This window comes from Syngnathus acus, chromosome 5 (assembly GCF_901709675.1).
Source record: "Syngnathus acus chromosome 5, fSynAcu1.2, whole genome shotgun sequence".
Classification (NCBI taxonomy): domain Eukaryota; kingdom Metazoa; phylum Chordata; class Actinopteri; order Syngnathiformes; family Syngnathidae; genus Syngnathus; species Syngnathus acus.
The window spans coordinates 711,292-731,721 of record NC_051091.1 but is presented as its reverse complement, the minus strand read 5'-3'; the positions used below and the strand labels follow the sequence as shown (position 1 = coordinate 731,721).

General features: G+C 43.9%; 4 protein-coding genes across 7 annotated transcripts; 3 read left to right on the top strand and 1 right to left on the bottom strand.

Annotated features, from left to right (window-relative positions):
• Positions 1–67: 67 nt before the first annotated feature.
• On the bottom strand, positions 68–1,772 carry bloc1s1 (biogenesis of lysosomal organelles complex-1, subunit 1). Of its 2 annotated transcripts, none has more exons than XM_037251249.1 (5): positions 1,602–1,772; positions 1,459–1,529; positions 1,215–1,287; positions 820–952; positions 68–494 (listed from the first exon to the last, which is right to left on the bottom strand). In XM_037251249.1, the coding sequence occupies exons 2-5, from the start codon at positions 1,523–1,525 to the stop codon at positions 384–386; spliced, it is 384 nt and encodes a 127-aa protein (XP_037107144.1). In that variant the 5' UTR covers positions 1,526–1,529; positions 1,602–1,772; the 3' UTR covers positions 68–383. The 2 variants fall into 2 exon arrangements, with proteins under 2 accessions (XP_037107144.1, XP_037107145.1); XM_037251250.1 differs by having other exon boundaries at positions 1,624–1,772.
• Positions 1,773–1,997: 225 nt separating this feature from the next.
• Positions 1,998–10,775, top strand: itcha (itchy E3 ubiquitin protein ligase a). Of its 3 annotated transcripts, none has more exons than XM_037251134.1 (24): positions 1,998–2,136; positions 3,078–3,134; positions 3,412–3,553; positions 3,654–3,778; positions 4,310–4,441; positions 4,662–4,701; positions 4,857–5,032; positions 5,119–5,344; positions 5,450–5,545; positions 5,871–6,045; positions 6,111–6,186; positions 6,267–6,351; positions 6,934–7,062; positions 7,132–7,204; positions 7,460–7,531; positions 7,601–7,689; positions 7,761–7,920; positions 8,213–8,346; positions 8,461–8,601; positions 8,671–8,791; positions 8,867–8,971; positions 9,052–9,148; positions 9,246–9,318; positions 9,704–10,775. In XM_037251134.1, exons 2-24 carry the CDS (start codon positions 3,110–3,112, stop codon positions 9,801–9,803), a joined length of 2,592 nt encoding a protein of 863 aa, XP_037107029.1. In that variant the 5' UTR covers positions 1,998–2,136; positions 3,078–3,109; the 3' UTR covers positions 9,804–10,775. The 3 variants fall into 3 exon arrangements, with proteins under 3 accessions (XP_037107029.1, XP_037107030.1, XP_037107028.1); XM_037251135.1 differs by having other exon boundaries at positions 4,857–5,035; positions 6,117–6,186; XM_037251133.1 differs by having other exon boundaries at positions 4,857–5,035.
• Positions 10,776–11,407: 632 nt separating this feature from the next.
• pxmp4 (peroxisomal membrane protein 4) lies at positions 11,408–13,202 on the top strand. Its single transcript, XM_037251138.1, has 4 exons — positions 11,408–11,566; positions 11,655–11,717; positions 12,270–12,468; positions 12,815–13,202. Exons 1-4 carry the CDS (start codon positions 11,454–11,456, stop codon positions 13,082–13,084), a joined length of 645 nt encoding a protein of 214 aa, XP_037107033.1. The 5' UTR covers positions 11,408–11,453; the 3' UTR covers positions 13,085–13,202.
• Positions 13,203–13,904: 702 nt separating this feature from the next.
• Positions 13,905–20,334, top strand: tgm5l (transglutaminase 5, like). The gene is made up of 13 exons (XM_037251136.1): positions 13,905–14,223; positions 14,462–14,695; positions 15,464–15,582; positions 15,664–15,792; positions 17,052–17,229; positions 17,294–17,429; positions 17,822–17,925; positions 18,010–18,249; positions 18,446–18,514; positions 18,574–18,774; positions 18,849–19,006; positions 19,102–19,238; positions 19,391–20,334. The coding sequence occupies exons 1-13, from the start codon at positions 13,920–13,922 to the stop codon at positions 19,539–19,541; spliced, it is 2,160 nt and encodes a 719-aa protein (XP_037107031.1). The 5' UTR covers positions 13,905–13,919; the 3' UTR covers positions 19,542–20,334.
• The last annotated feature ends 96 nt before the right edge of the window (positions 20,335–20,430 follow it).

Genomic DNA, 20,430 nt, shown 5'->3' with positions numbered 1-20,430 from the left:
CGCTATGCCATTTTTTCATTGCTGGGTGGAGCTTCTTCCTGCTAGGAATTTTATCTTTTGATTATTGTTGGGTGAAAGACAACAACACATTTTATTTCACGATGGTCTTTTCTTTATGAATAAAAGATCTATCTTGACACACATTGGACACTGTTAATAAACATTATTACTGACATGTATGGTTCCAGAGATGAAACTGTTTTACATAAGTAGTAGTGCACACATCAACTTTACAAATAAGCAAACATCCGTGTGAGCTGACATATTTTGCACTGCTGCAAAAGTGTAATAAAGCAAGCCGCCAGGCTTCACATTTTGTGCTCCGTATCCTCTTTAGTTATTTTATGGTTCTTCGTAGCATTGCTACCCGTCTGCCGAAGCATCTACGAGGGGGCTGACTGAAGCTGACCCTTGTGCACGTACTCCAGAGCTGTGGCGATGGTCCTCATGTCCATCTCAATGCTGCGGGCCCAGTTCTCCACATCACCAATTTCCTAGTTTCAAATCAAGAGAGTTGATTTCCTCCAACAGTGGCTGCAATTCGCAATCAAATCTTATACTTTCATTTGAACTTTTTGTCCACCTCCAGGGACTACAACCTTAACCCACGGGGCTGCCTTTGAACTGCTAACTATCGCCGAGTTACTAGCGAGAGAACGCTAATTGCTCCTCTAACTGTTGTTATGGTGTCACCTACTATGCCAAAAAAAAAAAAACTTACCATGGTTAAATGTCTTTGAGACTCAAAGGGTTACAAGATAAATAAAGTCAGTTTGATTCATTATAGTCACATCTGTTAGGACATGTTATCTAACTTACCTTCAGGGCCTGATTGAAGCCCTCTACCATGCTAATCCATTGTGCAGTCTGCTTGGAAAACTGACCAGCCTGAACTTGGAGAGTTTTCACCTCGTGGTCGAGCTTGCGTTGGTTGACGTACGCCTGGGCCACGCTGAAAACAAGAAGCACCTTGGTTAAAAAAAAAAAAAAAAAACTTGATCAAGGTTAGTGTGATGGTAAAGTGGATTTAGTCACATTTCCAATCGTTTTGATGCTTATTGTCTAGGTAAAGTGTCATATTGTCAAGTTACATCATAAAGGAGGAAAACAAAGGGTATCTTGCGTTTTTCACCACTTACATGCTGTTGCATTTAGGCTTCTTTTTGACTGTAATTTATAAATATGAAACCTGCAATAAATGAAGACGTCCTTACCCAACGTTGAGATGGTCCACCAGAGCTTCCGTAAGGCAGGTAGCTGCGTTAATGGCTTCACGTCTACGTCGTTCTGATTGAACGTAAAAACGTTCAAACACATCACTAGAAGTGACAAGGCGTTGTGGACTGTAGTGCTAAACATATTGCTCATCGCACACAAATATTCGGCGTTGACTTTTTTTTGTTTGTTATTAGCATAGTGGCCAGTCGGCTCAAGAATGGTCGGGAAAGCTCTGCTCACCCTGCTGCTCCCTCCGCTCGTTTTGCTTCGCCTGGTGCTCCTTCAGCAAACGAGACAACATCTTCATTCAACTGGAAGTGTTGAAAAGTTTGTTAAAACGAATAATAAACACGGGGAAGCGTTGCACGATGCTATCAGCTGACAGGCAAACCGTGAGGAACCGCCCCCTCGAGATGACGTCACACGTGGTACTTCCGCGTTAGCCCTTCGAGAAATGCCACTGTATTATGATAGAAATGGAAATAAATTAAAGTGTGATACAATTTAACAGACTGGGAGAGGGTAGAGCATTAAATGCGCGGTTGCGATTTTGGTTTTATTCGGCTTTTTGCAAGATGACGTCAAACCAAAACAGCCTTCAAAAGAAAAGACATGACTTGTCTTTCACGATTTTGCGATTGTCGAATCTCCTTTTGACGGATAAAAAGTATAAAGTATTAATTTTACTATATTGTTTCAGCCCTTACTAACAGCTCAAACCAAACCTCCAGAGAATTAGTCGCTTTTTACTTTTGTTTTGAAAATCTTGCACCGGAAAAGCTACCATGGCTATTCTTGCTAGCTATGCGAGCCTCGGAACCGTCTGCAATGATGGCATACAGACCGCAACAATAACGTGACAATAACCCCGACACGACGCTACTAGCCCCGTGTCCCTTTATCGCCTGCCCGTGTCAGGTATGCTGTGGTGCCGGTTAGAGTTCCAAATTTCCTTGACGAAAATCCCGGAGCGCCGGCCGGGTCGACTTTAGCATTAATCCTGCATTTAATGATTGTTTAATAATCTTGAACGGTACATTCACGGGCGTTGAAACTTTCTTTCAACATGTTGAATCTATTTTTCTTCATATTTAAGCAGCTGTCATAATAATTAAAACATTTATTATTATTATTATTGACGTCGATATGCCTGTGTGTTAACTAGCTTGTTAATCTGCCAAGTAGGCAGCAGACGTAAAGGGGCAAAATATAACACAGTCGTTGTTTGCTCTTAATTAATGAGAAAAAAAGATGAGCATTGTAGCTTTAGCTCAGGGTGGGATTTTCTATTGTGCAGAAGCGACTCCCACACTCCTCCAAATAGCCAAGCTTAACCAACCACGTCATTGCATAACCTAATGTAAAGGCAGTGTCATGAGCTGGTCGCATGTTGTGTCGAGGTTCCCTTTCACACACATGACATCCACTGGATCACACATTTTCCCATTTTGCATGTCGTCATTTATTAGCTGAAAAGTTAGGATGCAAAAACAACACCCTCACATCATGAGAGCTCACAAGTGTTTCTATATTGTTACATCACTGGTGAGTAATGATTTTCTTAGCTGTGTAAGCACCAAATGAACTGTTCCCTTGCCAAATAGTGCTCCTACAGCTCGTGTTTGTTCTCTGTGGTAGCACCTCATCCTTTGCCACATATAGGCAATAAAACTGTCTGGGTAGTGTAGGTTTATTTAATGTCATTGCTAACGTTATAAGGGTTAGCATAAAAGGTTGTGCAAATGTAAATCTTTCACTTGCAAACTATATTGCAACATTTGAAGTGCGAGCGGCGAGCATGCAAATGACTCTTGAAGCAGTTTGCATCAATAACGCTGCATTTCAATCTTACGTTACAGTTCCTGGTTCTTCACAGTGTTATGGATGAACTATGAAGGCCCAATTACAAGTCACAGGTATCATATTGTGGATTTTTTTTCTTTTTTTTTACATTTGAAAACATTCTCAGGTTTTTTAATTACATTTTCGTGCTAAGCTTTTGTCAACAACATTCCAAGGGTCATGAATTCTTGCTCTCACATAAAGATACAAATTGTGTACCTCCACATGTAGACCGAAAAAGATGATTTGACATTTGAAGATTGTGAATGCGTATCTCACGACACCACTCTATGTGCCGCTTATCAGAAACTCTGCACGAATATCAATGTGATGTTTGGTACCCCTTTTCAGTGCTTTCTGCCAAACTCAAGGAAAACAAAAAGAACTGGTTCGGTCCCAGTCCGTACGTAGAGGTAGCCGTGGACGGCCAATCAAAGCGGACAGAAAAGTGCAACAATACGCATAGTCCGAAATGGAAGCAGGCTGTCACCGTGTAAGTAGTAGGATAGCCGTTTCTTTTAACCCTGCCTTTTTAGTCACTTTCTTCTTCAGACTTCATGCCTGGACTTAACTGGTCTCTGCTTTGCTGGCAGTATCGTGACACCTGTCAGCAAGCTGATATTCCGCGTGTGGAGCCACCAGACACTGAAGGCGGACATCTTGTTGGGAATGGCTACGCTGGAGATCTGTGACACCCTGAAGGCCAACGAGCTGAAATGTGAGCGCCCGCTATTAATTGGCGCATTGGAGTTGGTATTTCCCCTCCAAGGTGTGAGGGATGAGCTCAGACCTATCTGAACCGGGATCTATCAAGCGTGGTTTTCGATGTTGACACAGCAGCTTGCGTTCAAACTTTGCCAGAGGATTTGCACACTCATGACGCAAATGGCACCTACTTTGCTTGGTCGGGTAATATTTTCGAATGCTTTGGTCCTACCTGAAAGGGGGGAAGGTAAATGGTTCCTTTTTCACTAACTAGCCCAGTTTATGTTTTTGTTTTGTTTTTTTGTCAGGAAAATGAGAAAAGTTAGTATTTTGTATTGTATTCGTTCATCTACAGTTTACACGGTACACAGTTATTGTCTTTTAAAGCAAGGCTTATCATTTTACATGTGCTAAATGTACAAGCAATCCGCACACCACCGGCCCATTCAGGAAGACGACATATACTGTCGACCGAGTGTGTAATAAGACGAAAATAATTGGAAGAAACACAGTAAGGCGTGTGTTGTGTTTCTGTGGTCCTCAGTGTGCGAGGTGGTCCAGACACTGCAGCTGTGTTCTGACAGAGATTCCCGAGATATCGTCGGCGACCTGTCTGTCTGTCTGGATGGCATGCATGTGGACCCGGAAGCCTTTTCCGCAGCAGAGAGAGACCATGGTGAAAGGATTCTTCTACCGCGAGCACAGTGCAATTTTCATTCATGAAAACGTGTCCACTGCTGTGTATGGAGATTGGAGTGGAGTATAACATTTGATGATTGGGCTTGCAGTACTGCGTGTTCTGCCGCTCTTGCGAAGCTAAATTGACTGATATTAGAAAAAGCTATCAGTGTGATGGAATTCCGTTTTAAATCATGTCTCCTTTCTTTTCCTTCCAGCTTCTATCCTAAAAGATGGCGCCAGACCAAATGGCAACAGGTGGGGGTCAACTTTAACTGAAGACTTTTGCTTGGAAGATACGGTTGTTTGATTTGACACTTATCGGACCCAATGACACAAGCAATGGGAAAGATGTCATATTTGACATCATGAAACAAATAACCAACCCTCATCGAAACATCCAAATTTTGCAGGGCAAGCAGAGACGCGTCGCCCTCCAGCGACTTGGATGAGTGGGTCATCGTGCCCGATGCTCGCACTGTCAATGGCGCAAACTCCCCTTGCCGTTCTCCAGGCGGACCCGGCGGGTCTTTTCGCTCTCGATTGGCCCGGCCTTCTTCTGCACCTGGTAGACCTGCCATCTCACCAAGTAGTACGAGAACTCCATCCATTCAGCTTCTTTGTTCATTTCAATTTTTTAAAGCGGCTCTAAGTGTTTACTGCTGACCTTTCCAGCTTCCTCCAGCAGCTCCTCTCCTAGCGAGATGAGCGAGGGTCCGGCAACCGACGCCTCCTCCCAGGCATCCACCAGTGGGGGTTTGGATCAGCAGGTGGATTCTGGGTCAGCCGGAGCTATAGCCAGGCCCCCGGCGGAGAGTGGCCCCACGCCAGCGGCCCTGGCAGCACCTTCCGCAGCCGCTCCGAGAGTCTCGCCTATGAGCAGCGGCCCCTTGCCGCAAGGGTACAGACATCTCACATCTACTACTCACAAAATATGAGGGATGCTCTCCTTTGAGTTTCACAATTAGGCTTGACATACTGACATGTCTCATTTTGTTCAGTACAGTTGGGAGCAGCGAATGACCCAGAATGGACGCATGTACTTTGTAGATCACATTGAGAAGAGAACAACCTGGGAACGGCCAGAGTCGCTGCCTACAGGGTAAGGCTGTACTCCTGCTCATGAGTAAAACAAACAAGTTTGCCATACTACAATAACATAAGAGGATTTGTCCCGCAGCAGCTAAATTCACCATGATGCAAGAGAAAGAGTCCACAGAGTAGTCAGTCATAATAGTGATCAGAGTACTCATTTGCAAACGATGCAGTCTACTCGATTTCAACTCGTCACATGTTGAAAAAGCACACTTAGGAACACTGCATGGAAAACGTGAACTTGAAGCTTACACTGCTCAATGAAGATGCCAGTGTATTTGACTTGTAGCACTTTGATTCAAGCAATGTCATTCGAGCAAACGTGCGCACAGGTGGGAGCGCAGGGTAGATCCCATGGGCCGCGTCTACTTTGTCGACCACATCACCAGGACCACCACTTGGCAGCGCCCCACGCAGGAGTCCGTACGCAACTACGAGGAGTGGCAGCATCAGCGCAGTCAGCTGCAGGGAGCCATGCAGCAGTTCAACCAGAGGTTCATCTACGGGGTGAGAAGGAGAGCGCCCTTTACCATCAAAAGCCCAATTTGAAGGAGTTGTGATATTAAAGGTGATTTCAGATTCAGGACCAGTTGGCGGCCACCTCTAACAAAGAGTTTGATCCACTGGGTCCTCTGCCACGTGGCTGGGGTAAATACCACCCATTTCGTATCGCGCTAGTTTGGTTAGAAAATCACTTAGAATACATTTTCTCCTTCTTGTGATCACAGAAAAGAGAACGGACACAAATGGCAGGGTGTATTTTGTCCATCACCCGACCCGAACGACCCAATGGGAAGATCCCAGGACACAAGGGTGGGTGTGCATGATTTCAGCATAGGGATGTGGGCAAACTGTGGGCAGGGATTGGGAGATACCTTGAATGAGTGGCTCACCAGTTTTGCTGCGATGCAATATTGGAACCGCCGGTAAACGGTATGGCATCATGGCAAACGTTGCAGCCAAAGAAAAGTCCAAAGTGACTTTCACAGAAAAAAATCCTTAGTAGCATAACATTGATAGTATATACCGTTATACAATCCTTCTTACCTCTATGTATGTATGTGGCGTCCTCAGTTCCATCAATACGGTGGCGACATAACAGGAATTTGCACATGAAATCTTCTGTAGCACTTGAGTTGCTGGGTTGTTGCTTTTGTATTGGTCTATTCTTACCTACAAGGGGCGCTATTGTCATACTTTGCTCTTATATTTCCTTTCAAAGCAGGAAAGATTTTTTGGGCAACTTTTTCTTTCTTTTTTTATCATGTTGCATTTTACAGATACATTTTCTGTCATTTGGATTTTTGATTGGCCAATAAGAAATAATTGAAAGGAAATGACGTTGACTGAATCCTATTCAGTGATATTTGAAATGTTGTTTTGATGCTTTTTCAGGCTGCTGAATGACAAGCCTTTGCCCGAGGGCTGGGAGATGAGGTTCACCGTGGACGGCATCCCTTACTTTGTGGATCACAACAGGCGAACCACCACCTACATTGACCCTCGCACGGGCAAATCCTCGCTGTGAGTTGTCGCTTAAGGAGTCGTAGATGCCTTTCTCGGGCTCAAATAGTTGCTGTTGTGTTTGAACAGTGAAAACGGACCGCAGATTACCTACGTCAGGGATTTCAAAGCCAAAGTGCAATACTTCAGGTTCTGGTGTCAGGTAAGAGAGGCAGATTTTATTTGCATTGGAATTGAAACTCATTTGGCAAGGCAGCTTTATTGATGCAAAGGGCAGCGCGATATTCTTCTCTAAAAAAAAGACACACCATCTCAAGTCAGATACCTTATTTGCTGAGTTGATGGAAAGAAAAGAAAAAGGAATTCAAAAACTCCTTTTTTCCATGATGAGTGAATTATCCAAGGGTGATTTGATGTTATGTATCCTTTTTATTTTTGTATTCTTATTCCCACACAGCAACTGTCAATGCCTCAGTACATTAAGATTTCTGTGTCCAGGAAAACCTTGTTTGAGGACTCATTCCAACAGGTAATGAAACCAAACCAAACCAAACCTCCATGACTTCTTGTAATCATGATTGAACCGTTTCTTCCAAAGATCATGAGCTTCCACCCTCAAGATCTGAGACGGAGACTGTATATCATTTTTCCTGGGGAGGAAGGTTTGGACTATGGCGGTGTAGCCAGGTAACGATGTTTTTTTTCGTCTTGGTGTAGCGCATTGCTTACTTTCTGTTGTATCGATTCTTGCCTTGCAGGGAATGGTTTTTCTTGCTCTCTCATGAAGTGCTCAACCCCATGTACTGCCTTTTCGAGTATGCCGGCAAGGATAACTACTGTCTGCAAATCAACCCCGCCTCCTACATCAACCCGGACCACCTCAAGTACTTCAAGTTCATCGGGCGCTTGATCGCCATGGTAACTGCAGCTCAGTGTCCTGTTACTCTGAAGCAGGGACAGGCAGCCATTGACAAAAGGAAGAAAAAAAACAACAGCAATTTGTGATATATCGGGACAGACAGCCTGATTATCGATCGTAAATAAACGACCATTTGTGTTTCACTCCTGTGGTAACTTTGTCGTCGTCAGTGGACCTATCACACATGTTTTTGAATCTTGGAGAACTCAGTCCAAACTGAAACTGCTTTTTTGAACCAGTCCAAATGATTTCTAAAGTCACTTTCCTCCTCCGCGTTTTCTTCCATCTTAGGCTTTGTTCCATGGCAAGTTCATCGACACGGGTTTCTCGTTGCCCTTCTACAAGCGCATCCTGAACAAGCCTCTGGCCCTCAAAGACTTGGAGTCTGTGGATCCCGAGTTTTACAACTCTCTTATATGGATCAAGTCGGTTGGAGTCTTTAACTTTGAATACTTGACAGCTTTGTTTAGTTTACATTTTGCATCGTTGGATTTTGTTCTAATATGCTAGCTAATGTTAGGAACTGTGGCCTTTCTAAGGGATAACAACATAGAAGAGTGCGGTCTGGAGATGTTCTTCTCCGTCGACAAAGAGATCCTGGGAGAGGTGACCACGCACGAGCTCAAACCGGATGGTGGCAACGTTCAAGTGACTGAGGAAAACAAGGAGGAGTACATCAGGTGCCATTTTCTCACTCCAAACACACTGATTGGCGGGCAGCACACCCTGACTTCATGCGCTGATGTCAGGTTGGTGGCCGAGTGGAGGCTGTCCAGAGGTGTGGAGGAGCAGACCCAGGCCTTCTTTGAGGGCTTCAACGAAGTTCTGCCGCAGCAGTACCTTCAATACTTTGACGCGAAGGAGCTAGAGGTACTTGTGAATCTCGCCGCAGTTGAGGGCTCACGAAATCCCACAAGGTCTTGCTCACTTGCTTGCTATCTTTAGGTGATGCTGTGTGGCATGCAGGAGATTGACCTGGTGGACTGGCAGAGGAACACCATCTACAAGAATTACGCTCGGACAAGCAAGCAAATATGTTGGTTCTGGCAGGTCGGTTGTGTGCTCAGCTCAAATTGGAGTGGACGTGTTTTTATCAGCAGACAAACACACAACAACGTGTCTGTTTGCAGTTTGCAAAGGAGATGGACAATGAGAAGAGGATGCGACTGCTGCAGTTTGTAACGGGAACATGTCGCCTTCCCCTCGGCGGCTTTGCTGACCTCATGGGTACTTGGTCGCAATTTCCTTGTTAATCACACCGTAATTTGCTTTGCCTCATTGACATTCCCCCCCCCCTCATTCTTTTTTTAATGAATAAATGAAGGAAGCAACGGCCCGCAGAAGTTCTGCATTGAAAAGGTGGGAAAAGAGAACTGGCTTCCGCGAAGCCACACATGGTACGTCCAGTTTACTTCTTATTTACATCCTGATCATTTGGTTTTAGGGTCCCCACCCACCATTTCCGATCAAAATCAGATAAATGATTATGATGACCAATTGTGACCTGGGGCATTCTAACTTCTTACCCCGGCCGGCCATCTGACATTAAAAAAACACTTTGAATACTAAACATCATAATGTACATAGCTTGTTTTAGCTGGGTTTCAATACTAAAGTAGTAGTACCAAAAAGTAGCAATAGGCCATTCTTCGTCCTTCTTACTTAAAAGTACATAATGAGTCGTCGTGAATTACAGCCAGTGAGGGACTTCATTGTTTCTTCCTCATGGCCTCATTCCAACGACCATTTCAGTTATTTTTGTCTCTCTATTGTTCTGCCAAGCTTTAATCGTCTGGACCTGCCTCCGTACAAGAGCTACGAGCAACTTAAGGAGAAGCTCATGCTCGCCATCGAAGAGACTGAAGGTTTCGGGCAGGAGTAACCACAGCACGCTGCACCTTTCTCCTTGCGTCTCTACAGCCAGCACCTGCTTTTATCCCCACGCCACATCGACCGTATGCAATCACAGCTGCTTCAAGAGCTGTTTGAGACCTTCTCCATCTCCTCTCTGCATCTAATCTGAAATCACAACCTGTGCACGTGTGAAATAGATTTGAAATCCAGATGATATTTGGTTTCTTCTTTAATCTCTGCAAAAGTGTTGTGACTGGACTGACTGAGATGTAGCACGCACACTTCCTTTCTTCACCATTTTCCTAAAGTGTCACTTTTGAGTTGCTCACTTTCTTGAACGTAGTTTGCACGTGAACTGTGAGTGGCAAAGGCCGTGTGATTGTCCCAGAGAGATCTTGTATTTTTTTAAAGTGCAGTAGTTTTGTAACTCTACCAACAATCATTTCTGATCACTTTACGGGATATGTTTCCACTTACTTAGTGCGCACTTCACTCTCCAATGTGTTGCATATAGTTGTCGTTTTAATTTCATAGGACCAAACGTCCCTCAAATAAGGGACACTTCCAATGTAATGTAAATACGTTGGACCTTGGGGGGGAGGGGGGTCCTTTTGTAATCTGTGGATGAATAACAAATAGTAATTGGTTGGAAAAAAAATGTTACTGATGAAGTGGGAACAATCCTGTGTGTTGCAATTTGTAAGATAATGTTCTATTCCCACTGAGTGGTAGCAAAGTCTTGTGTCTACAAAATGATCTTCGGTAGATAAGAAGCGGAACCATGAGTATTTAATGTGTTAAGTGACTAATGGAATTGAAATACACTCGTTTAAATTCACACAAATAGTGATTTCTCTTTGTGATTGGTACCTGGAAGTAAAACGGATGGCCCTAGTTTTATAGGGCGTCAGATATGATCATTATTGAGGCTTTATTTCCCCTTTGAGGATCAATCTGACACGCTGTTTGCAAGTCTTATTTAGAATAAGGAAGGAGGGGGGGAAAGTCATTACAATTTACCGATACATTCCCAAAACTTCAACGTTGCAAATGATCACTGTGCGTGATGCTTGATTTTGTCATGGCTATAATATTAGGTAGGCCTGTGCGGCTTTTATGAGATATTTTGCCGACCATCAGGTAAATGATATGACTTTAGTATAGTGGGATGTATTTCTACAGTACACCACTACAAACACCGTTCCACTCTGCTGACGTCAATCAAAAGTTGTTTTTTTAAATAGCCATTTGAAACTGACGTGTACTTTGTTGTGGCTGATAAGTTTGAACTCACTCATTAAAATAATTTGACAAACCTCTAAATTGCTATGATTAGCTGTGATCACTCAAACTGTTGCATCTCAAGCAAATGATTTTATGATCCACTTCATATTTATCCACCACGTAGACGGGGCATTGTATAACGACGATGGAACGACTTTAGGCTGTAACTCCGAATGATGTAACTCTATATTACTAAAGAAAACAATTTTCAACTTTTCACAGTCACATTTGACATGACTACGATTAAATACGATCATGAGCGCGTCAGCATGTTACGGGATTTTTGTTTTGTTTTGATTTGTTTCACGACGGCATCATTTGAGAGTGACGCCCTTCGTTGTACTTGTGCAACGTGAATTGATGTACCCCCAACAAGACTTGTCAATAAAGAGTCATGGCGGTGTCAGAGATGCTTAAAACTTTACTTTATACCGTCAATCACCTTTTGCAACAAGAAAAATACAAAGCAGCTCTGGCTATTCTCAAAGGCTTCCGAAATGGTGCCGTGTGAGTTTGTACCTCAAACTACTTGTGTGCTGCTCGGTCGAGTGATGTCATAGTTGTTCTTCATTTGTCTCCAATTTGTGTGTCCCAGATATGGAGCTAAAATCAGAGCACCACATGCATTTGTCATGACTTTTTTATTCCGGAGTGGAAGGTAAGCAGTTATTTGGAATCAAGACTGATCCAGCCAGTTGTGCATAATCAAATTGTACACTGAATGAATGATGATTTATTACCACAGCTATTTATTCATCAAGAGTATTGCTTTGCATCAATGCACATATAAAATCATTATGAAATGCATTGGTCTCCACGTCCTAATAATCACTGAATTCAGGTGTTTGCTACAGAGGATTAAGGCATCCCATGAAAAATTCATCTTATCGAAGGAAAGTGGATCATTCGCTTCAGCAGCAACCAAAGTCACTTGATGAACTGAAAATAGTGTGGCTGTTGAATGTTGCCATTTCCAGCAACATATTCCCAAAGTGTTACAATGGAGTTAATTGAGTCAAAGTTGAACATTGAAACGGGGCACTCCATTTATATTTCATCCCCATGTCAGGCATGCAGCTCTTATTTTGGTTTTAGTATGCACATCTGTTGGTTCCAATTCAAAAGTTTTTTTCTTGCTTTTCTCTCTTTTTTTTTTTCCCCCCCATAAGTCCAAGTGATTGTTTTTCTGTTGCTGTCTCTCCTCTAACAGTTTGGCGGAGAAATTCCGAGCCATTTGGAAGGCCACCTACACGCACTCGCGCAACCTGGCGTACTTTGTGTTGACGTACAAGGGACTGCAGGCCTTGCAGCAGAAATTCCAGGGCCGCAGTTTGCAGTCTCACTCCTTCCTGGCCGCATGCGTCGGAGGATGGTTGGTGTTTGGTGACAACAACAACATCAACAGTCAGGTACGACTGGCCTTTTGTCATTCCTCTTGATTTGTTCTCAAAGTATTGTATTACAGAAGAATGTGGACACAATCTGTCCCCGTAGGAGATGATCTCAAGTTAATCAGTTTCTTCCAGCCATCAAAACGCCTTTATTAACTATTCTTATCAGGTGATGTTTGAACTAAGTAAACTACCCACACTTGACTTTATAATTCTAGAATACCTAGCCACGCTTAACCCTGTCATAAATCCAAAACGATGTCAAACTTGACTATTGACGCTTGGCCCAGAATATACTCGTGTATTTAAGAGAAGACAAACACCAAGAGATTTGCTCCATCCGGTCGGTCTGCTGTGGTTCCAGATCAACATGTACTTGCTGTCCCGAATCCTGTCGGCCCTTTGGCGTCTGGCCGTGGAAAAAGGAGTGATCCCGCAGCCTAAACGAGACCCCTTCCCGCTTTTTGCCACCCTGGTGTGGGGGGTGGTCTTGTGGCTTTTCGAGTACCACCCGCACACCTTGCAGCCGTCGCTGCAGTCATCTATGAACTACCTCTACCGCGACAGCAACGTGTGGCACGACATCTGGGATTTTTTGATCTACAACAAGTCCAGGACAGCTGTTCCAAAGTGAACATTTTACGTGACTTACGCAGGACACGATGCGGTGCCATTTATGAATTGAAGATGTATATACGTAATTGATGTGATACGTATGAATGCCACACAATAAATAAAAGCACTAAGCCTTTGGTTGCCTGTTGGCTTTCTCGAAAGCAGCACTTCTGTGTACCACCTAAACATAAAAGGTAGTGAGATGACTGTTGAGTCCAAAAGTCAAACTTCTACAGTGCTTCACACACAATTATTACACATGGATTTCCATATTTGGTAAGCTGCAGAAACAAGACATAAAGTCAAAAAAGGATTGTAATTTAAAAAGAAAAAAGACATACAGTACACTTCACACCACATGCAAATGATATGCTATGTGGGTTCAACACAACGACAGTATGTATTACAAAATCTCAAAGCAAAATTGTATTTCCTAACAAAAATAGGAAAAAATGTGTTTCAAAGTTGAGACATTTTTTCAAATCAAAAACAAAAAAACTGCATACTCAATACATATGGTTGTACAAAAAAGATTTCATATATGAACGTTTCTAAAAAGTAAGTGATTGCGCAAAATAAAAGGGTGTGGGTCAGATTAGGTCTGATGAATTGGCGGCAGTGCTTGAGAAAGAGCGTGGGACGCAAAAGCAGCTGGAAAATCTTGTTTGTTGTCGTCATAAATTATTGGCTGGAAATATGGCAAAGTTGGGTGAGTGAGATTAGTCACACATGCCAGTGAGTGGTTGATGTTGCCCTCCGGGAATTTAGAGGCGTGTGCGCCAACGTGTTACAGTCTATGTTTTGTTTGGAAACGACAGATACACACAATGTGTTTCCAATTTGGACTGAATGGAATGCTGTCTGTGGGTGTGACAAAGGCATTTAAAGTGTTTGGCGTCGAGACTAACGTCAGATTATCTCTTAGTCTGTCTTCTGTAAACGCAGAAATACTCAATTGCCTGTGTCTACCTGCAGATTTGGACATGAAACAAGTTGACTTGGAAATGGAGGAGAACCTGGAACGCCACCGGACGGCCGGCTTCTGCCACTCCAAAGCTCTGGTACTCCGAAGGGGCTCGCCGTTCAGAGTCAGCCTGCCTATGAATGATTGCCCTTTCAACTCCCGCACCGACACGCTGAGGATCAAAGTCATGCTTGGTAGGTCTGTCTGTCGGTCTGTCTGTCTGCCCATCCGTCCATCCGTCCGTCCGTCCATCCATCCATCCATCCATCCATCCATCCCCTTCAGCGTTATATTTGAATGAGGCAAAGATAAAAAGCATCTCATATTGCATGGCACTTAAATACATGTGCATGCATTGAAGTACTTATGTGTAGAAAAACGCTATGCAATCTGTTGTTATTTTTGAAACCAATATTGACTTTCTCTCCTCAGGCCGCCTGTATGTGACCATGCCCGTCACTCTGTCTAAAAACATTTCTTCATCTCGTTGGGTGGCCTTTATGGACCCCGAGAGCCTGGACGTGAGCAACCCATCGGTGTTCATCTGCGCCCCTGCCTCGGCCTCGGTGGGCTGCTACACTTTCAAAGTGTTGGGGTTTGCCCAAAAAAAGGTGAAATTACGCGCTTTGGGCCAATTCATTCTGCTCTGCAACCCCTGGTGTCATGGTGAGTCACACTTGAGCTTTCATTTTGCTCATAATACTATGATGGTCAATAAACAAATACGGTAGATACATTAGACAGACCAAAGCTGTCATTGAATCCTAATATAAGTTTGGGCATTTCATCCGTTGTCTATTTGACAATGTACTGTTTTTACAAGCAGCTCGAACATTTGAAAATGTGCTACTAATCGATATGATCAGAATAGGTATCGGCCAATCTCACTCATCTATGATGGGTATCAGAATTGGCAGAATAATCACACCCCTACTGTTAATTTGCACGAGTAAGATAAAGTCTTAGACACACCATGATCATGATGCTAAAACATGCTAATTGTTGAATTATTTATTTTTATATTATACAGTTGAATCTTTTTTCAATAAATAATAGCAGTTATTTTTTAATTGTAATGTACAGGACTGTCTCAGAAAATTAGAATATTGTGATAGAGTTCTTTATTTTCTGTAATGCGATTAAAAAAAACAAAAATGTCATACATTCTGGATTCATTACAAATCAACTGAAATATTGCTAGTCTTATTATTTTAATATTGCTGATTATGGCTTAAGCAGCTTAAGAAAACTTTACCTTAAACTTAAAAGAACTTTATCACAATATTCTAATTTTCTGAGACAGTCCTGCATGTATGGATATATATGGATAGTTTTTTACATATTGTTTTCCACAAAGCACATCAAATAAATGACTTGTAATTTTATATCAATAAATGAATAAATAAATAAATAAATGTTTCCCCATCTTCCCAGCTGACAGCGTGTACATTCCCTTCGAGGACCAGAGGGAGGAATACGTCCAGAATGACTCAAGTTTGCTCTTCATGGGGACGGCTAGCAACGTCGTGTCCAGACCCTGGTCCATGGACCTGGTATGAAGACAAAAAAGTGCACTCGTGACGTCACGCGTGTATGGGGCAAATGTCAGTCTTTGTCTTTCTTTGTGTGTGCAGTTTGAGCCAGATGTCCTGGAAGCGTGTCTCAACTTGCTCAATATCAGCCCTCAGCACCAACGCAATAAGAGGGCGGATTACCTGCACCGCAACAACCCAGTCTACATCAGCCGAGTAGTTTCAGCCATGGTGAGCAAACAATGAATCATCCAGCGACACCCCCGCCGACCGGGTATGCCCTTTCACTCACTCACTCACCTAGAGTGACGACACCACTGTAGCTAGCCCATTAAGCGGGAACGCCGTGCCGTCTGCTTGAGATCAACAATGCGTGCTGGAGAAACCTGCTGAGCATAAAAAAAATAAGAATTCAACTCATTTAAATGCAAGCCAGGAAGTGAAGCAAGTGGCAGGCACAAAGCAGAAAGAAATAGATGCACAATGTCTTTCAGGATAGTCACTCCTGAAAATAAGGTTAAGCGTTCATAAGAAACTTAAGGGAGAAAGGAGAAAAATGAAGAAAAACATCTTCAAACCTGCGCACTTCAGCAATGTTATACACATATAGATCAAATATAAAACCTGTCATGAAGGGAATAGAGCTGGGCCACCAAATGCAGCTTGGACCAGCTTGCTTTATTGAGGGAACTCAAAAGACAGACAGACTAGAAGACGCTCGACTAGGGACGAGAATAACTGAACAGAAAGACAAGCTAAAGACAAGAAAGCCGCCGACAGACGAGACGAGACGAGAGATGAGAACAATCCGACGGAGGGACGCGCAGCGCAGACTGGACTTAAATACATGACAGGGAACGAGAGGCAGCTGACGGCGATTACATAGATTGTGAGCAGACACAGGAGGGGAGGAGAGGGGCGGGCAGGGGAGGGGAGGGGAGGGGCGACGCCAACACAAACCATGGCAACAGTAAAACAAGGAACCCAACGGAGACGGACCGTGACAAAACCACCATACAGAGGGTCGAAAAAATAAAGTCAACTCAGTAAAACCAATTCTTGAAAATGTCACCTTAGGGTAGGTGCAGCAGCTTCTCTTTTTAATGTATCATGAGTTCATTGATGATGAATGACTGGATGAATGAATGAATGAATGAATGGATGGATTTCGGAGTAGCAGAACAAAAATCCAGAAGAAAAGATGTGACAAATCAAGGGAAAGTAATCCTGTTTCAGTACGAGGGGATGCGCAGCAGCTATGGGAAAAGAAAGAACATGTTTCGACCTGCTCAGCTAACGTCAGCCATCTTACTAAAAAGAAAAACCAGTGTATTTTAGAAAACTCGTGGCAATAAGAAGGAGAAGGAATGACAAAGGATATTTAGGGTAGACTCAGCAGCTAGAATAAAAGCAAATCAAATGGACTTCCTACATTGCTTGCCGCTTCTCCCCGACCTTCCTCAAGTGTCTTTGACCTTTCATCAACTCAGATCAACTGCGAGGATGACCGCGGTGTGCTGAAAGGCAACTGGTCAGGCGACTTCAGCGGCGGGGTACACGCGTCCAAGTGGACAGGTAGCGGAGACATCCTGAGGACCTGGGCTCAGTCCGGGTACCGACCCGTCAAGTACGGCCAGTGCTGGGTGTTCGCCGCCGTCATGTGCACAGGTGATGATTTACTCACGCGGTCCACGATGCAACTTTTTTCATGGCCACGTTCTCGTCGTTTCAGTCATGCGCGTCCTTGGAATCCCGTGCCGCGTCGTCACCAACTTCAACTCGGCTCATGATACCAATGGCAACCTGGTTATCGAGGAGTTCTACAGCGAGACGGGAAAGAAGCTGAAGAGCACCAAAGACTCAATATGGTCAGTAACGTTTGCAGCACCACTGATGAGCGAGCCTTCTCCTTCCGCGTTTGTCACCAACAAAAGCAAACGCACATCGTTCAAGTCTCAACTAAATCATGCAAACGATCCCGCAGAGCAAAACATAGAAAGCAGCACAAAATCATTTCATGCTTTACTTGAATTCTCTTTTCATTGCTTTGTTTCGATCAAGTCGAATCCCAAAGACTACGAGAAATCCATGTTGTTTATTTGTAGCTATTATGATGGATTTTGTTTGCAGTCACTTTATTGGTGAATGGTTTCATTCGAGGCAAAAGATCATTTCCACAATTGATCAGACATATTGCAGTCGTTAAACAAAGGACTTGCTAACCTTCTCGACACACTGACGTCGAGCAATCCTCAAACAGGAACTTTCACGTGTGGGTGGAGTGCTGGATGACTCGACGGGATTTGGGCGGCGACATGGACGGCTGGCAGGCTCTGGATCCCACCCCGCAGCACAGGAGCAGAGGTGAGCAAAATAGCACAGACTCCGAGCCCTAACCTCCCACAAGTAAGTCTGAAAGACGAGCATGTCTTTTTCTCTTCGGATCAGGCGTGTTCTGCTGCGGCCCGGCTCCCGTCAAGGCCATCAAGGAGCGCCGTGTGGATCTCTTCTACGACATCCCTTTCGTTTACGCCGAGGTGAACGCCGACGTCCACACGTGCGTGGTGAGCCAGGGCCGCGTGCTGAGCCGCAGCGTGGACACGGAGCGAGTGGGGCCGCTCATCTGTACCAAAGCCGTGGGTTACCCCAGGCTGCACAACATCACCCCGGAATATAAAAACAGCAAAAGTAAGATCCGGATCCTCAGCCTTGATCTGCCAAGCTACGTCGGATTATTCATTAGGCCGCTTTTGGTAGCGAGCATCTTTTCCCCTTGGAATCATTCATCTTCATTGAAGCCATAGTATATTCCTGATTGTTATCTTTTGTGGATTTGAAGACCTTTATTGCATATTAAACACCTTTTTTCCTCCTCCCAAAACAGGCCCCTATTCAACACTCTCCTCTAACAGTTCCTGCCGCTCAGAGAGCTCCACGCTGAGACGAGGCACAGGTAAGAAGAACCGTCACCCAAATCAAGTCTCCAACTTGGCTTCATCTTCCTTCTAACAGGCAAGCTGGTTGCCATCCTGACCCTGGATAAAACCCCCGTGGCTGGTGCGGTCATCCACATTACCCTGAAGGTCATCAACAGGCAGCCCGTGGCCAAAATGCTCAAGGTCCACATCAACGCGCAGATCAAAGAATACAACAACAGCCCTGCAGACACTTTCTGGGAAAACCAGAGTGTGGTACACTTGGGCCCCCTGGAAGGTAGGCCAGACACTTCTTGAATCATTTCAACACCGGCTCGATCATTCACGGTGAACGTCTGTGTGTGTGTCCAGTGAAGGTCCTTAAGCAGCAAATTCTTCCGGACCAATACGAGGACGCGGTAGGGGACGACCTGGTCAACCTGGCGGCCGTGTTGGAGGACATGGCCACTCACGAGCGCCTGCTGGCCTTCGAGGAGTTCAATGTGGCCACTCCAGAGCTCATCATTCAGGTACACGCACGCACGCACGCACGCACGCACGCACACACACACACACACACAATTTGTATTTAAGAAATGATCTTTAATGCTGCTTCTTGTTTCAGGTTGAGGATGAAGACAACTTGGTGCTGCACCAGGAGCAGATTGCCAACGTGACCTTCACTAACCCGTTCTCGCATCCCGTAAGCGGAGTGCTGAGTGTGTCCGGCGCCAGCCTCCTCCAAGGCCACAGCCACTTCAGGTGATTTGACATTTTCACGTGAAGTTTTTGACGGGTCAAGTGAAGCAGCATAAAATGATACTTTCTTTGATTATGGCCACGAGTTTCAATCCAATTTAAAGTCAACACTACATGATTGATATATTTCAAGAGATCTTGTTCTTGTTTTTCAGAATGTTCGCGCTGCGTCCCGGCGGAAGTGGAAAGCAACGCATCGCCTTTGTCCCCAGCATGACAGGAACTAAGATGCTTCAGGCTTTGCTGACCCTCTCCAACAAGTCCACCGTCAGAGGATTCAAGATGATCTCCATCCGCCCTCTTTAAATCAACATGCTTATTGATTTACCGTCAAATGTGAATGCGGCCGTTGTACACTCGCAAAATTACAACGTAGCCTTTTTTAAACTGACAAGCTGTGACATCAAGATACATACGTGTCGTATATGTACACTACTTCACTATTTTGTGCATTTAATCATTTATAGCACGGTATGGAAATCCAATTCATTTTTTTATTTCTGTTATTTATTCAGTCTCAAAACCATGAATCCAATTTAATTAGCGGCATATTACTCATATTTACAAGACGTAGAAATCAGGAATGTTTCCTTTACTGATATTTTTGTATCTTATTGTTATAAAAATGTAATGAAAACGCATCCTAATTTTGAAAATGGATTATCAATATTATTGTACTGTATAAAGTTGTCACCCCTCAAGGGCAAATTCAACGAGTATATTATTTAAAGTAGGTTCAACATGTTTAAATGCAGCTTTTACAGGTTCCTGTTTCGGCCATTCCATGGTTGCCTCTGTGTTGAGGTGCGAAAGGAAGAGTGTCCTCATACGGTGCAATTAACTTATTTTTTAATGTGTCTATTTGTGTCAAAACAAAAGGAGCACAAAGCATTATATACACATCATCATAGCTAAGCTGACAGGCACATGCGGCGAACGTAACAGTCTGTCGAATTTACACAAGAGGCCATTAAGGAGACAAAAGGAGGGTTCAAAACATTTACATCCCAGAACAAGGAAGCAGAAGAAATATCTCCTCCCTTCACTTTTCTTTGTCGGCAATTTCATGACGGACAATAAATAGCTCACATTTAATCAACCGCTTGTATTTTTCATAGCCTCTATAAATGCTGTCCCCTGCCCCAACCCAAACTCTATCTATCTATCTATCTATCTATCTATCTATCTATCTATC

What these genes read in the sequence shown, in the direction of transcription:
- itcha (XM_037251133.1), top strand. Translation starts at nt 3,110, where the DNA reads ATGAAGGCCCAATTACAAGTCACAG. An exon ending in CGGCTTTGCTGACCTCATGG is followed by an intron (nt 9,149 to 9,245) that starts GTACTTGGTCGC and finishes GAATAAATGAAG; the next exon opens with GAAGCAACGGCCCGCAGAAG. An exon ending in CTTCCGCGAAGCCACACATG is followed by an intron (nt 9,319 to 9,703) that starts GTACGTCCAGTT and finishes TGTTCTGCCAAG; the next exon opens with CTTTAATCGTCTGGACCTGC.
- pxmp4 (XM_037251138.1), top strand. Translation starts at nt 11,454, where the DNA reads ATGGCGGTGTCAGAGATGCTTAAAACTTTACTTTATACCGTCAATCAC. An exon ending in TTTTTATTCCGGAGTGGAAG is followed by an intron (nt 11,718 to 12,269) that starts GTAAGCAGTTAT and finishes CTCCTCTAACAG; the next exon opens with TTTGGCGGAGAAATTCCGAG. An exon ending in ACAACAACATCAACAGTCAG is followed by an intron (nt 12,469 to 12,814) that starts GTACGACTGGCC and finishes CTGTGGTTCCAG; the next exon opens with ATCAACATGTACTTGCTGTC.
- tgm5l (XM_037251136.1), top strand. Translation starts at nt 13,920, where the DNA reads ATGCTGTCTGTGGGTGTGACAAAGGCATTTAAAGTGTTTGGCGTCGAG. An exon ending in CCCGCAGCACAGGAGCAGAG is followed by an intron (nt 17,926 to 18,009) that starts GTGAGCAAAATA and finishes TCTTCGGATCAG; the next exon opens with GCGTGTTCTGCTGCGGCCCG. An exon ending in CTCCAGAGCTCATCATTCAG is followed by an intron (nt 19,007 to 19,101) that starts GTACACGCACGC and finishes TTCTTGTTTCAG; the next exon opens with GTTGAGGATGAAGACAACTT.
- bloc1s1 (XM_037251249.1), bottom strand. Translation starts at nt 1,525, where the DNA reads ATGAAGATGTTGTCTCGTTTGCTGAAGGAGCACCAGGCGAAGCAAAAC. An exon ending in GTGGACCATCTCAACGTTGG is followed by an intron (nt 953 to 1,214) that starts GTAAGGACGTCT and finishes TCTTGTTTTCAG; the next exon opens with CGTGGCCCAGGCGTACGTCA. An exon ending in GCTTCAATCAGGCCCTGAAG is followed by an intron (nt 495 to 819) that starts GTAAGTTAGATA and finishes ATTTGAAACTAG; the next exon opens with GAAATTGGTGATGTGGAGAA.